This window comes from Rhopalosiphum padi, chromosome 4, assembly GCF_020882245.1.
Source record: "Rhopalosiphum padi isolate XX-2018 chromosome 4, ASM2088224v1, whole genome shotgun sequence".
Lineage (NCBI taxonomy): Eukaryota > Metazoa > Arthropoda > Insecta > Hemiptera > Aphididae > Rhopalosiphum > Rhopalosiphum padi.
Window position 1 is genome coordinate 2,403,328 of NC_083600.1, and position 14,340 is coordinate 2,417,667.

The following is a 14,340-nucleotide window of genomic DNA, read 5'->3' on the forward strand; positions in this document are numbered from 1 at the left end:
TTCCATAGGTAGTTGAAAACGTTTTAATATTACAACTGTAACAACTGTGTTCATATTTGACAAGTAGTCCATTGAATAATGTAAACATGTGTCGCAGTATTTGAGCACTTTATCATATATTTTATGAACTATTAATTCGCGCACCTAACCCATAACCAACATGATTTAATATACAATTTATTAGTTTTTGAATATTGAATTGTTTGTTTTATGGTGGTGTTTGTATAGTTGTGATGAAAAATATAACTTACTTTACAGTTTTTTTTTTTATGTGAATAATTATAACCAAACTAAGATTCTTCAAATAACACAAATTCGGTTATAATTTAAACAATTACAATTCGCAATTATCTTTAGTTTATCAGAAATGTTTGTCACGTAAGCACAAAATACGTTTATTAACAATCTTCTACAGATATTGTTGTCGTGCGAACATCTACAGATTGTTTTGTGAAAATAATATATTTAAGCGTTTTAAAGGGCAAATACTTTGAAAAGTTTTGTCTAACAATAAGTTACACTTTTTGTTTACATTTTAAAACCTTCTGAAGGAAGACAATATTTTCAGATTAATTTATTCTTAAATGTCTCTTGAGAAATAACTAACAATAATATTAAATGCTGTACAGTAGCGCAGAAGCATTGCTGAAAAATAAAATAAAAATGATTAATAATGCACTATAAGCCATTTATACTATCATTATTTTTGAAACAAATTTATTTCGTTAAAAACTAATTAACTTTTATTTATTTAAAAAAAAAAATATATTTTATCATAGGAATTATGTTTATAATACGAAATAGATTTGTATTTTAAATATGGTAATATATAATTCTTTTTTTTGAATTTTAATTCAAAAAAAATTTGTTATCATATAGAACTTTAACGAAACTTTATTAATTAATTTGTAGTTACTCGTATTATTATTATTATTAAATTATCACTAATTTCTAAAATATTTGACCTGATTATTTTTACATTAATAATACGTGGTTTAATGCTTATACAAATTATGCCTACATTGATTAAAAACAAAAGTTAATATTATCTTTTCGTTATACTAGCTAATGAACCCTTAAGTAAACTCTAATTAAAACGTCCAATATTCCTACAACCTGCGTAATTTTTATACTAAAAGAACTGTAGGTATATTCTATTTTATTTTCATGTTGCTTTTCTTAACTCATCAGTAAACAATTTTTTTTAATTACATATCCATGATAATGTAAACATATATTGATTTCACTATAATTTATGTTACTTAACATCATATTTATCAATACAATACATAATATATTTATTTTTTTAATTATTCTTATACATTTTTAAAAATAAAATAAAATGTAGTCAAAATTTATCTTGATACAAATAAACCCGTTAATCGTTAATCGTTTTTAATATTTTACACGTAACAATACATAAATTATTATATCTGTGTTATAATAATTATTATGGATTAATATAAACAATTTGATGTTAAAATAACACTAAAAAATATTAAAAATAATAATGAAATTTCGTATGTATATTGAACTCACAATAAATCTATACATTGGTTTATTTTGTTATTATATAACTACCTATATGATATAGCATAATATAAATAATAAATATGACAACGGTGTATAGGTTAGGTTAGGTAAAAAATACTAATTTTAGAATCGATAATACTTTACTAAGATAATCGTATAAAAACAATTATTAAAAAAGGTTTCGTTAAATGTTTTGGTATCATAGGTGTGTGTCTACTTTTCAATAGATAAGGCGATTCAATAGATATACAAAGTTTAGAACTACTATACATATTATAGTATTATACCAAATAACGTGGCGATTGTCTAAAGTTAATAATAAAAAATATACGTTAAGCATTATAACGTTAATAATACAGTGTCTTTGATCTCCTTTAAATCTTTAAATACAAATCTAACCTAATAGGAAATAATTTTCATAATGTATATTTATTTATTTTTATTCAAAATAAATACGATGCGTAAGCCATTGGATAGTATTTGGATTTTATTGTACAGGTAATAAACATTTTTACTTATGACGAAATGGCATGGATTTAACATGGCAAGAATGATTTTATTAGCATTCATATTTTATACCTAGAATAATCTGAAATAGTTGTATTTAATTAAAAATCATAATTTAACTGTTATTAAAAAGTTTTTAATATTACACAGTTAATGATTAAGTGCATGATATTTCACCGTATAACTAATAGTAAGTACGCGTGTTTACGCGTTTAATAACTACGTATAAATCAACAATAAAATATCGCAAACGTCATTCATTCACATAAAATAAATACATTAATTTAAGTCTATAACTCTATTATATTAGCACACATATAATACATATAATAAACATTACACGCGTACATGCATTAGAATCTCTGATGCAATACGGATATATACATATTATATATTAAACTATAAAATGTATTATTTGGTATTTCGGTGTGACATTATTTTTTCACTCTTAAAAATTCAATAAATAATTTGGCCATAAACTGCATTGCAGTAAAACAGCAATAATTGAAATTTATTTACCACAATAATAGAATCTGGAATTCAATTGTGTATGGTTTAAAATGTAACACGAATAATACTGAAATAATACCAATTTTGATATAAATACGTGTATCTAAGTACCTAAAATAATAATATTATACATTCAACCATCGCCTTACAAAGTATTAAATGATTTACTTTTACGACTACCTCCATATTTTTTTATACGTATACGTACATTATCGTGATATTAGTCGCCTGTAATACGTTACTATTATTATTATTATTATAACTTGCAATTTGAAAAAAGAACTCTCGTGCCCACGAAACACAGGCCAACCGATATTTGGATGAGCTCGGCACGTTTAATGATACCGCAATAATAATAATAATAGTAATAAATGTAGAGATACGTTCACCGATCGATTTCACCAAAGTACCGACATAAAATTAAATCTGTAAGTCGTACTACAACTATAATACCCTTTACACACTGCACTGTAGCACGATAATATATCTTATTATTATACCTGTGATGCCGATACAAATTCGTTCGATCCTGCACGCTCGATATTTAAAACGTTTGGTCGAGATTCGTGTTTACACAGCCCTGAAAAACGTTTTATAAACTACACTCGCAGTACGATATAATAATAAGGTTATTGTGGCCCGATGCATTATGTCGAGTAGATATTATTTATTACCCGGTGTAGGTATCTGCGATGTAAGATATACATAAACACGATTCGGTGTGAAATTGTCAAATCCTCTTGATATACGCGCCATAAATAATATAGACGATATATTCTGTGACCCAAAAGTTCTCTGGTCGTTGTGGTTAAAGTTCACAGACGATGAAGTGAATTAGCCGGTAAAGTTACCGTGTATAGCCTCCTACGCCTCCGGGAATATCCTTGTATTTTATATAAGCCACCACCACCAGCAACACCGGTGGTGGCAATGGCGACGGATCCAGGTCTGTACAATAGTAGGTAGGTGTACCTATATTATTATAGTGTCAAGGAAAAAATATCCACCCCCGTATCGTATTCCTTTCGGGTACATTTTTTCCCCCAAACTATTCTCGGATGCTCTTTGCTACGGCAAAGTTTTTGTCTCACCAAGAAAGGTCATCCCGTGTGAAACTTTTCCCGGGAAACCAACAGCTAGGTATAGGGTTTAACACATTGCTAACGGTTTTCTGAGACCGTTAGTTTTCATACCGCGGTGCAATGTAAATATTAAAATCGATTAAAATTTATTAATTCATAATCTTATATTAAGGGGCTGGTTACACCATCGTATTTTGTTTCCAATACGCCGCGTTGTGCGTATTATTGCAACAAAGGTAATCTACGACCCTCTGGTCCAGTTTAGGACAATGAAACGTATTACAAGGTTTTATAAAGAACGATATCTACTCGTATTTCCTGTACTTACATTGGTCGAATGGTTTTTGATTTTAATAAATTTAAATGTGTTTTCATTTATCTTATTTGTAATTATACATAACTTATTTACAGAATTAAATATTAAGAATCATCCGACCAATGTACAGTAAATATTTTTTCTTTATAAAACTTACAAACCAATTTTCCCTATACCAAATCAGAGAGCTGTAATTTTAGAAGCACTAAATTTTAGTATTTAATACTCTTGTTGCAATTCTATGCGTGCAACAAACAGAGAAAACAGATGTTGGTTTTCTGCTCTTCTATGTAATTTACACAGTATTCTGCTATGTCATATGACTTTGTTTTTTTAGAATTTTACCAAAACGTAGCCCAAAATCGTTTTTAATAATTTATCGTAATTATATACCTTTCACAATAAACATCGAAGACCAGTAGGTTTGCATTTTACATAAATAATATAATTTTCAATAGTATTTGTCCAATGTTTGGACATGTTGTAGCTTGTATTAAGGCACAGCACGAGATCATATATTTTGTACGTCGTACAAGATGAGCTTGCGCAAATGTACGAGCATAAATTTAATTTGTTCGTATTATACTGAATTTATATAATTTTAAGAATACACGCGGTGAATCATAAATATAATGTATATACCTAAACATTTAAGATAATATATTAATATTTACCAGAGATGTAAGTGAAATGAATTATATAGGTATTAAAATTACTGCAATAGCTCAACTTGGACTATTTTAGTAGGTATAGCGTGAGAGATTTGTGTGTTTTACTTCGAATGCACCTGATAGATAAATGATAATACAGACTAAATAATTTTAAAATTATCGCTAAAACTAATAACCACAATAATTATTATAAAAATTGAAATCATTGTTTCATGTATTATGTCATACAATTTTTTATATTTATATTAAAATACTTGAATAAACTGATAATATTACAGTAGGTATCTTTATTAAGAAACATGATAATAGGTACCTACCCTCTTTTAAACTTAACGATTCACGCATAGTATGCAAGTAATTATTTACCATAATTACACAAACACGGTCAATTTGACCGGGTACTATTTATGCATTTTCGTATAAAAGGACGCCCTCATATTGTGTTTTCTTTGTCTTACAAACGTACACATTACACATGGGAAATTTGCATTCGGTAGAACCAATATTATGTTAACCTTAGAATTATAGTGAATTGGCCTATTATTAAACTTAATAGTATGAACATAATAATATTATAACCTATTATGGTTGTATGTTTATTAGATTCTGAACGGAGTGATGAATGTATTGATTCTACAAAGATGTGTTTTTTTTTTTATTTTTGTGTCTGTCATCACGTTTTGAAGTAGTAATAATGCTTTGATTTTTGACTTCAGCCCCTCTTTGAAAAGGAAAATTCATCTAGTTGGTACTTGGGGGGGGGTCAAAAGTAAAAATTTACATTAGTTTTCAAAAGCGTCGGGAAAACCCCTGAAAAAATAAGGGAAAAACGGAAATTTTTACGCATAACCACTTTTCGAAAAAATCGATTTTTTGATTTTGCTGTAACTCAAAAACGAATCATTGTAAATACTTGAAATTTTCACCAAATGTTTATATTAGCGTTATCTTTTACGATTAAATTTTCAAAATATTTAGAATTTTATTAAACTATTTATAAACCATTGAAATTTTCGATTTTTCTTATTTTTTTTTCTTGAAAAGCCGATAAAAAAAATTTGATTTCCAAAAAATCTTTAAAATTTAATACAAAGTTTATTATAAATTTTACTTATTGTAGTAAAAAAAAATCAAAAATTGTTAGTCATAATTTTTGTTTATAAGCATTTAAAATTCAAATGTTTACGAAATATATCAAAATCGCGAAAATTTGCAAGGAATTTTGAAGTTGAAAATTCATAAAATTTTTGTGATTTATACCTAAGGTTAAAAAACCCAATACAAAGTTATCCATAAGTTTTCCTTCAAGTATCTATAAAAAAAAATTCCAGCGTCAATAAATAAAACATTTTATGAGCGTATGAAATTTAAGTTTTTACGAAATCGCGTAAAATAACGATATATTACAAATTAAATATAGGTAATAATATAATATATCCTACTAATTATCATTGACTGATAAATCATCTCCGTTCAGAATCGTTTTTCGTATACAATGATACCCGTCATTGCATTTAAATTTAACACATCCATTATAATATAGTGACCAGTGACCTACTCTCCATTACTACTATACAGCAGAGCGATACCCACTTGCCCACTTATTATTATATTTTATATTTTACATATTATCTGGTTGCAATTTTGTTTATTAAATTATAAAATTATTACAGTCTAAATCGTTATTGCCTATTGGTAATATTTATGTTTTAGTCTCCTTTTTTTTTTTATTGTATTTACATTTTTAAGTGAGTAATGTGAATAATAGATACACAACGATGATAAGTATTATATAACATAAAATAAAAATGTTCGACCACTAGTATTGTGTATATTTAGTTGGTTTTAAATTTGTTTACTAACAAATGTATTGTGCTAAAAATAGTATTTTTTATTTTATAACAATTGTAACGATAGCGTATTTAACAATAATATTCAGTAATAATATGTCATACATATTTGATAATGTAGGTAATTAGATTATTTAGATTTATTTGTAACATATGGATAATATATTATTAACTATATTTTTAAAATGAAATACAATATACCTTTATGGTTCATAATAATATAAAGTTGGTGTTATTTTATATTTGACTGTAGACAATTTATATGATTTCTAAGGCATAATAATTTACTCTTTTTAAATTCATCCTATTTATTTAATTTAAATCCTCTGAAAAAATTTCCATATTGTTTTTGTATGAACAAATGTTATAATTGTTCAACAAAGTTTAAATAAAAACGGAAAACCTTTAAGTCAACATTAGAAAAATATAATAAACTATAAATATACATGTATTTAATAACACTTTAGTAGGTATCAAAATTTAACATCTGTAATACCTGATTATTTCAATAAAATGGAATAAAGCATTAATTTTAATAATCACGCACCGTTATTAATAATGTTCTGAGGTAAAATTACGATATTACCTACCTAAGTAATATATTTCAATAACTAGACTTATTGACTATAACGCACTAATTTTCGTATGTAGTTCTAATTAACAATTAAACCCTATTTACTGGAATTTACATAATTTGTCATTACTGTGCTGCGTTGTATTGGTTTCGGTAGAAATATTCAGTGGAATATTAAGAGTTTTACCAATGACGTATTTAAAGGAAGGCTAGGAGGGGTATTACCTTTGAGAGGGTGGGTGAAACTTTTGTACAGGTCGCATTTTTTTCGTTTTATCGTTTCTCATAATGTTTTGTATCAATACTGAAAATGATAAAATATATAAAAATAATATAATTATATAAATCAAAAAACTGAAACAAGTACAAAATAGATTTACATATACTTAATACAAATTTTATCTATCTTCATTAAGTGTTGCCTTTTTCAGGGATTTAGAGTTATTAAAAATTAATAAGAAAATTAAATTTAAAATCAAAAATGTAGTTATAAATGTATTTTCACTATAGTAATAAATACGATAATAATAAAATATTACATCTAAAAACATTAATAAATATAAAGTAAACATAATTATTTTTCTATATTTCTATATTTTAAGTAAATTCAGTTTTCTAATCTCTTGACTCTGGTTATATTTTTGGATCTATTGATTTATCATTGGTTTTGTATCTTGCACACTTTTATCACTAACGATAAACAGAAAAGCAGAATACATAATTTTTATATATTTTACGCATAAGATAGTGAAACGGGTTTTTGTACTTTCTATAGTGTGATTCTTTTTTTTTTATTTCACGACAGGTTCTACAACAAATCTTTTTATAGTAATGATTAATATAAAGGTTATATACTATTATTTAATATATTAAGCTCTTATATTTTAAAGTATCTAATGAAATCTTGAATATGTTTATAAGTTTGTAACATCTCATACTTTCTATGGTCAGGGTCAGGCGAGTGTTATTTGACGACGTCTTAACTATAGAGTTGCAAACGGCAAAAACTGAGACCAAAGTTAGTGGTTTTTAGGTTTAATTATAAATATAGTTTAGTTATTAGTTCATCTGGATAGATGAGGAAATTAAATTGGAAATAAATAAAAAAAACCTTGTCAGGTGATAGTTGGAAATAATTGTTATATTAAATTTAAAAAAAAATTATATTAACTTGAAGGAAAGCCTCGCGGCATAAAAACTTCGATAACTGAGATAATTATTTAAATAATAAAGGATTTTTTTTTCCATTTTATGATTGGCAGTGACGAATAACCATTAGCTCTTAATCAAAAAAATAATAATATAATAACAAAATAATATAAACACATATTATATTATATAGATGTGTATTTTACATTCGTCATTAAAAATTACTATAGTAATATTATAAAAGGACGAAAAGCTTTGTATATAAGGTATTTCTTGACATATTTGATAACACGATATGTTCGGGCTAAACTACGGGCAGCCGACCATGACACAAAAATAAGGGAAATTTGTAGATACACATAATATTATAACCAATATTTTTTTATAATATACAATACATAATATGTCGTTTTTTTCGGCTGTGACATGACATGGGCTACGGGTTGACATAATATAAATTAATAATAATAATAATAATTATTATTATTATTTTTAGGGCAGAGGACTTGTAGCTCTAAAAAATCACCAAATATGCATTTCAAAACTAATATTTTTGAGTAAAAATAAGAATTTATTTTGTATCTATATTATTTTAACAAATATATTTTCTATTAAATACAACTTAACAACACGTATGGACAACCTTTAAAAAGCACAGACATTACTGAAGTATGAGTATGTCTGATGTCGGCGACCGACATCTCCATGGCCTTTATAGCCGTAACTGAAAAATAAATCGAAACGGCTACTACTCGAGACAAGTTTCTAGGAAAAATATGAATCTAGGGACAGTCAACGACCATATTAAGATTAAACGTTCTTGTTTTTTACTCTGCTATATTGGTGGTTGTGCAAAACGAATATGCATAATATGTACCAATCATCTGCCCTAATTATTATGTACTAAAGTAGTGTATTAAAAATCTTTAATTTAAAAATTAATTGTTTTATATATGAGTATATGAACAGTTTTTTGTAAAATTCCCAGGAAATATATTGAATGCTGAGTTTTCATTTTGGCCGTAATGTATAGTTAACATTTATTTAGTATAGTTGTTTTATTTTATTTCATTCAATCTCGATTGTAATAAAAAATAATTATAATAAACAAATACGATCATAAGTTACATACATATTGTTCTATACATGCGTTATTATTTTATGTTTATTAATCTAAGTTTGAATGATTAAGGTTTGGACATTTTAATTAAAGTATAGAATATTGTTTAATGATGCTTTTAATAATCACGAGTGACATTATTCACAAAACATACATTTCCAAGTATAAATAGATTTTTAAATTTTTTCGATTTATTTTATACAATCAATAATCATTAATTTTTTAATAATATTGTAATTACAAACCAACACACGTAGAATTTTAAATGATATTACAAAATTTCGAAATTAATGATAAGCGGTTTGTTGTGGAAATAAACAATGTCCATGCTAATATTATCTCGAATATGTGAACAATAATAATAATATGTAATAATTTTTCTTTACGACCGTTGTTCCGACGAATCAATACACGAACGCCGGTTTCAAATAGTATACATATAACATTATTCGTGTAATATCACGTGAAATATTACGTTAATACGTCGTTAAAACCGACTTACACCACTGCAGTAATATCGGAGGAATGCGTGTTTCGATTATCGGGCACTATATTCGCTATTATTACGGTATATTGGTATATTATATATAAAGTATATTATTATGGTAGACAACACCATGATATTATTACTATTATATTGTGTATTAGAAACATGACGTATAATATGACTACGGAGGAAACGATTTTGTTTACACACAGTTTATTTGGGATTCCAATAGTTAGTTTGAAAGTAATATCTCTGGGAAATTCGTAGCGTTTTATATATTATATATATATATATATATATAATACATAAAATTCTATAATTTAATTATCAACAATATTTCGAAAGTACCTACCCGTGCGTCTCTCAGTGAAAGGTCGATACTTTAAACTCGCAGTAACAGTGTGTGTGTGTGTGTGTGTGTGTGTGTGTGTAGGCGACCGTGCGTAAGCCGTGGACCCAGATTGTTGTACTGTATTGAGGAGGGGTGAAATAGACTTTACCCTATACTCGTATACGTGCACATCGGCACATCGAAAAACTAGCATCGAACAATCGATTTTGTTTTGAAAAAATATTAATATTATTTTCAATAGTTAAAAAAACGTCACGAAATATGTTTTGCAGGAACGTTCATTCACAATAATTAATTATGAAATGGTTTACGTACACATGAGGACTATTTTATTGGTAATGATAGTGATACAATCCTGATATCTATAATAATTCGCAATAGTTAATAAATAGTATTTATTATTTTGATTACGCTTCGTAATATAGAAGATGGTGTTAGGACCAAAGTAATCTATAGGTGTATCAATCTTAGTAGGAACGCATGTAAGATATAGTCTATTCATAGTGTATATTATGTTCTCAAGTGAAAATTGTATAAATCACATAACATTTTTAATATATTTTTATGAAGTGCTGATATAAGACAATTATTAAGAGGATGCTATACACTCTCGTGTATGTCTCTGTCTTATTAATGTATAACATGGAAATGTTCGTTCATCAGAATCTATTTTATACTGATAGCTTTAATATTAGAGTAAATTTAACTATTATCAAACATAAAGCTAAGAATATAATCTAGGGCATATCATGGAGTTTTATTAACATTATAATTTTAAAGTGAGTTATGAGCATTTTAAAATTGTAATATTTTGCATAGGTAAATTGCAAATTATAGCTCACTTTAAAATGATAATATCAATAAAACCTTGTGGTAGTGAGATGCCCTAGATTTTATTCTTACCTTTAAGTTTAAAAATAGGTAAATTCACTCTTATATTAAAGTTAACATCATGAAATCGATTTTAATAAAAGAAAATTTTGTACTTTACGTTTGTAAGACGGAGACAATACATTTATTATTTTTTTATTTTTATTTATTATTCAAGAAGATAAAGGGCTTTATTGAACATGTTCGTGTGGGGGTCAATGAGTTTACAATTTGAAATAAACGTTTTTCCCATAATTAAAATATCAATATAAATAAATACATATTTTTTCTTTGTTTATAATATAATATTATAATGTAGTATTGTGTAAAAAATTGTCTAGTTACATAATGATAATACAATTCTTATAATATTAAATTTATCAATAATTTCTAAAATAATCTAACTAATATAAGTAAATAATACAATAATCCTATACATTTGTAATGAGTCTGTCTATATTTTGTTCTTGTAATAGTCAATTAAATTTTTTTTAAAGAATCTTAAAAGAGTTGCCATGTTTAATTTCTAACAGTAATATATTGTAAATTTTGGTGTAATTAAATTTGTGTCATAATAAAAATTTGAAGAAACAGTATTAAATTATATCTCATTAATAAAATAAATAATAATAATAATAATAAATTTAAATGGATTTTGGTTAAGATAATAATGATTGCTTAATTCTTGTATATCTAATTTAACGTTCACGCTGTACATTTTTCTTCTATGCATATGAAATATACTGAGGACGTTGAAATATAACCTCTTCAAAGCTATGTGTTAAGTCGATTTAAAATTGATAGGAGACCACTTGACATGATTTCTAATCGAATAATTGAAATAATACGTCACGCTTATGGAAAATTCCTTCTATCTGAAATTATTTTCTTTTTAGAAATAATTTTTAAAAAAACATTATTATAAACGAATACGTTTTTGCTTCGCTCGAAATCTAAAAATTAAATTATTATTATTTTAATACATATTTTAGCTATTTTGATTATATTATTTAAATGGTAATACTTAAGCATTTAAAAGGAGAAAGACTAATACAAATTAAGGGGAAAAAATATTAAAAAATGGTGTGAATTTATTCCTTAAAATATCTTTAGAAAACAAATTATTTTCAACAACATAGCACACATTCATTGACAAAACGACTGTTTTGCTATATAATAAGCTAATAAACTTAAATATTTACACACAGCTTTGTTTACGATCATTACAATCCGACGTTTTTTTTTCTTTCAGAGGCACAGGCCGAGATAGCCGGTGCTTCCGAGAAGTATCTGATGTTGAATAGCCCGCTGCATTTGGAATGTGTGGTCCAACAGAGCCCCGTGGACCCGGTGTATATATTCTGGTACCACGACAGCCGAATGATCAACTACGACATCGACCGGGGCGTGAACGTCACGTCTGACTTACCGAACAAGCACAGCGCATTGTACATTGAACGCGCGTCTCGCGCCCATTCCGGCAACTACACGTGTGCACCGAGCAACGCGTTCCCTGCCAACACGGTCATACATATTCTCAACGGTAAGTAAGACGATCGTCGTCTACACTGGTAAACGATAAAAACGAGCGTAACTAATCATACACATTTTTAGGAATTTTTGGCGGTTTATAGCATTATTATAGGGTTTTTATCTTTATTTTATTTGAATAAATTAATTTTTAAAAACGGCTATTGCAATAGGTAATGGACCGTAAATTAAACTTTATAGGATAAATTTTATGTTGTGTGGAAAAAAACTGAATTTTATCCATTAGGACGAATACGACAGGGTAAAATACGCGCGAGTTCCGAAAATTAAGTTTGATGAGAAGGAGCCGAGAAATCTACATAAAAATAGTCGATACAAAATCATAATATTATAGCAATAATATAATCGGGTGGTATCGTTCGAACAGCTGACATGGGTAGGTATATGAGGTGGTATGAAGTGACGTTGTCACCATTCGCCACAAAGGTAAAATGGTTCAGAGTACTGGGGAAGTAAAGTGTAGTACGCGGAAATCATAGTTGATATGCTTTGGAACGTCACGATTATTATTCATTTCTATTGTCTATAACAGTTTCGAAGTATGTGTATTCGAGTATTGCGTATGATAAACTAATTATAATGTGCACAATACAAAATAATCAAAATTAACGTATAATATAATAATATAAACAATACGCGCACAATACGATATTATTTTTGTTACATATTATTATTATTCGTATTTTGCATGTGTTATAAAAAATATATATATATATATATATATATATTTTCGCTTCTTTAATGCGAACGATAAATTAGATAAAATCATTTTCATCATGTGCGACCCGCAAAACTAAATAAACACGTATGCGACAAGACGTCTAAGTGAGTTAATAAAACTTTATATTATAGTCACATATATAATAATATTATTATAGTTTTTGTTTTAAATTAAATTCCGAGCGCAAAGCCTTGAAGGCCATAACGTATGCGATGGAATGGATGATGAAAATAGCGATCGCAGCTATAAACAGAGTAGTTTGTGTGAGAAAATCGAAATTATAAAGATAATGGAATCAACGTTCAAACTTCACATTTTTTTTCTTTATTCATTCTTTCACTCGCTCAACAATATTCACGGTAAATGCAACGGATCCCGAATTTATGCTTAGTCTACTTCTCGCTTACAACTAACCAGCTGGTTTGTTCAGATAAATTCTCTGTGGAGATAAAAAAAATGATACCATATGTTTTTTTTTATACGGCAGCGGACGCATACTAAAAAAGTGGTGTTTCATCGTTACTCTAAAAAATCAGGATAAAACGCCTACGTTTTTATATTTATTAAACATAATATTTTGACTAGGTAGTCTACAATTCTGGAAAACTATAACACTCATTATGGTGGATTTAATTATTAACGATGTTAACAATGTTTAACAAAATATGATAAACTTGGGTTTTAATATTGTTAATTAGCTTCATATTATGTTATAATATTTAAATTTATTTTAAAATTTGTACAACAGTGTTACGTTTCAAAATAATATGATCGATGACCGATATTTAAAACGCTCTCGTGTCATAACTCTTAAAATGTAACTAAGTTGTTTGAAAAATATAAATGGTATAAACTATAAATCATCGTTCCTTTATATTTATTATGCCGATTACAGAGAGAGTAGTTTTTTCGATATAAACATATTAAACTATTCAGTAATTATTTATCATTAACTATTGTTAGGCTGTACGTTTATATGTCTAATTGAATCTTTGTTTTTATTAGTTAATATATATATATAAGTATATCATAGTTTCCTTATTATAA

The 14,340-nt window shown here is 26.8% G+C and overlaps 1 protein-coding gene across 1 annotated transcript in view; it reads left to right on the forward strand.

Annotated features, from left to right (window-relative positions):
* LOC132929513 (hemicentin-2-like) overlaps positions 1–14,340 on the forward strand; it is a 318,477-nt gene that overhangs the window by 282,995 nt on the left and 21,142 nt on the right. Inside the window, exon 6 of the mRNA XM_060994902.1 lies at positions 12,274–12,564. Coding sequence (XP_060850885.1) covers positions 12,274–12,564 — 291 coding nt within the window. The remainder of the gene's footprint in view (positions 1–12,273; positions 12,565–14,340) is intronic.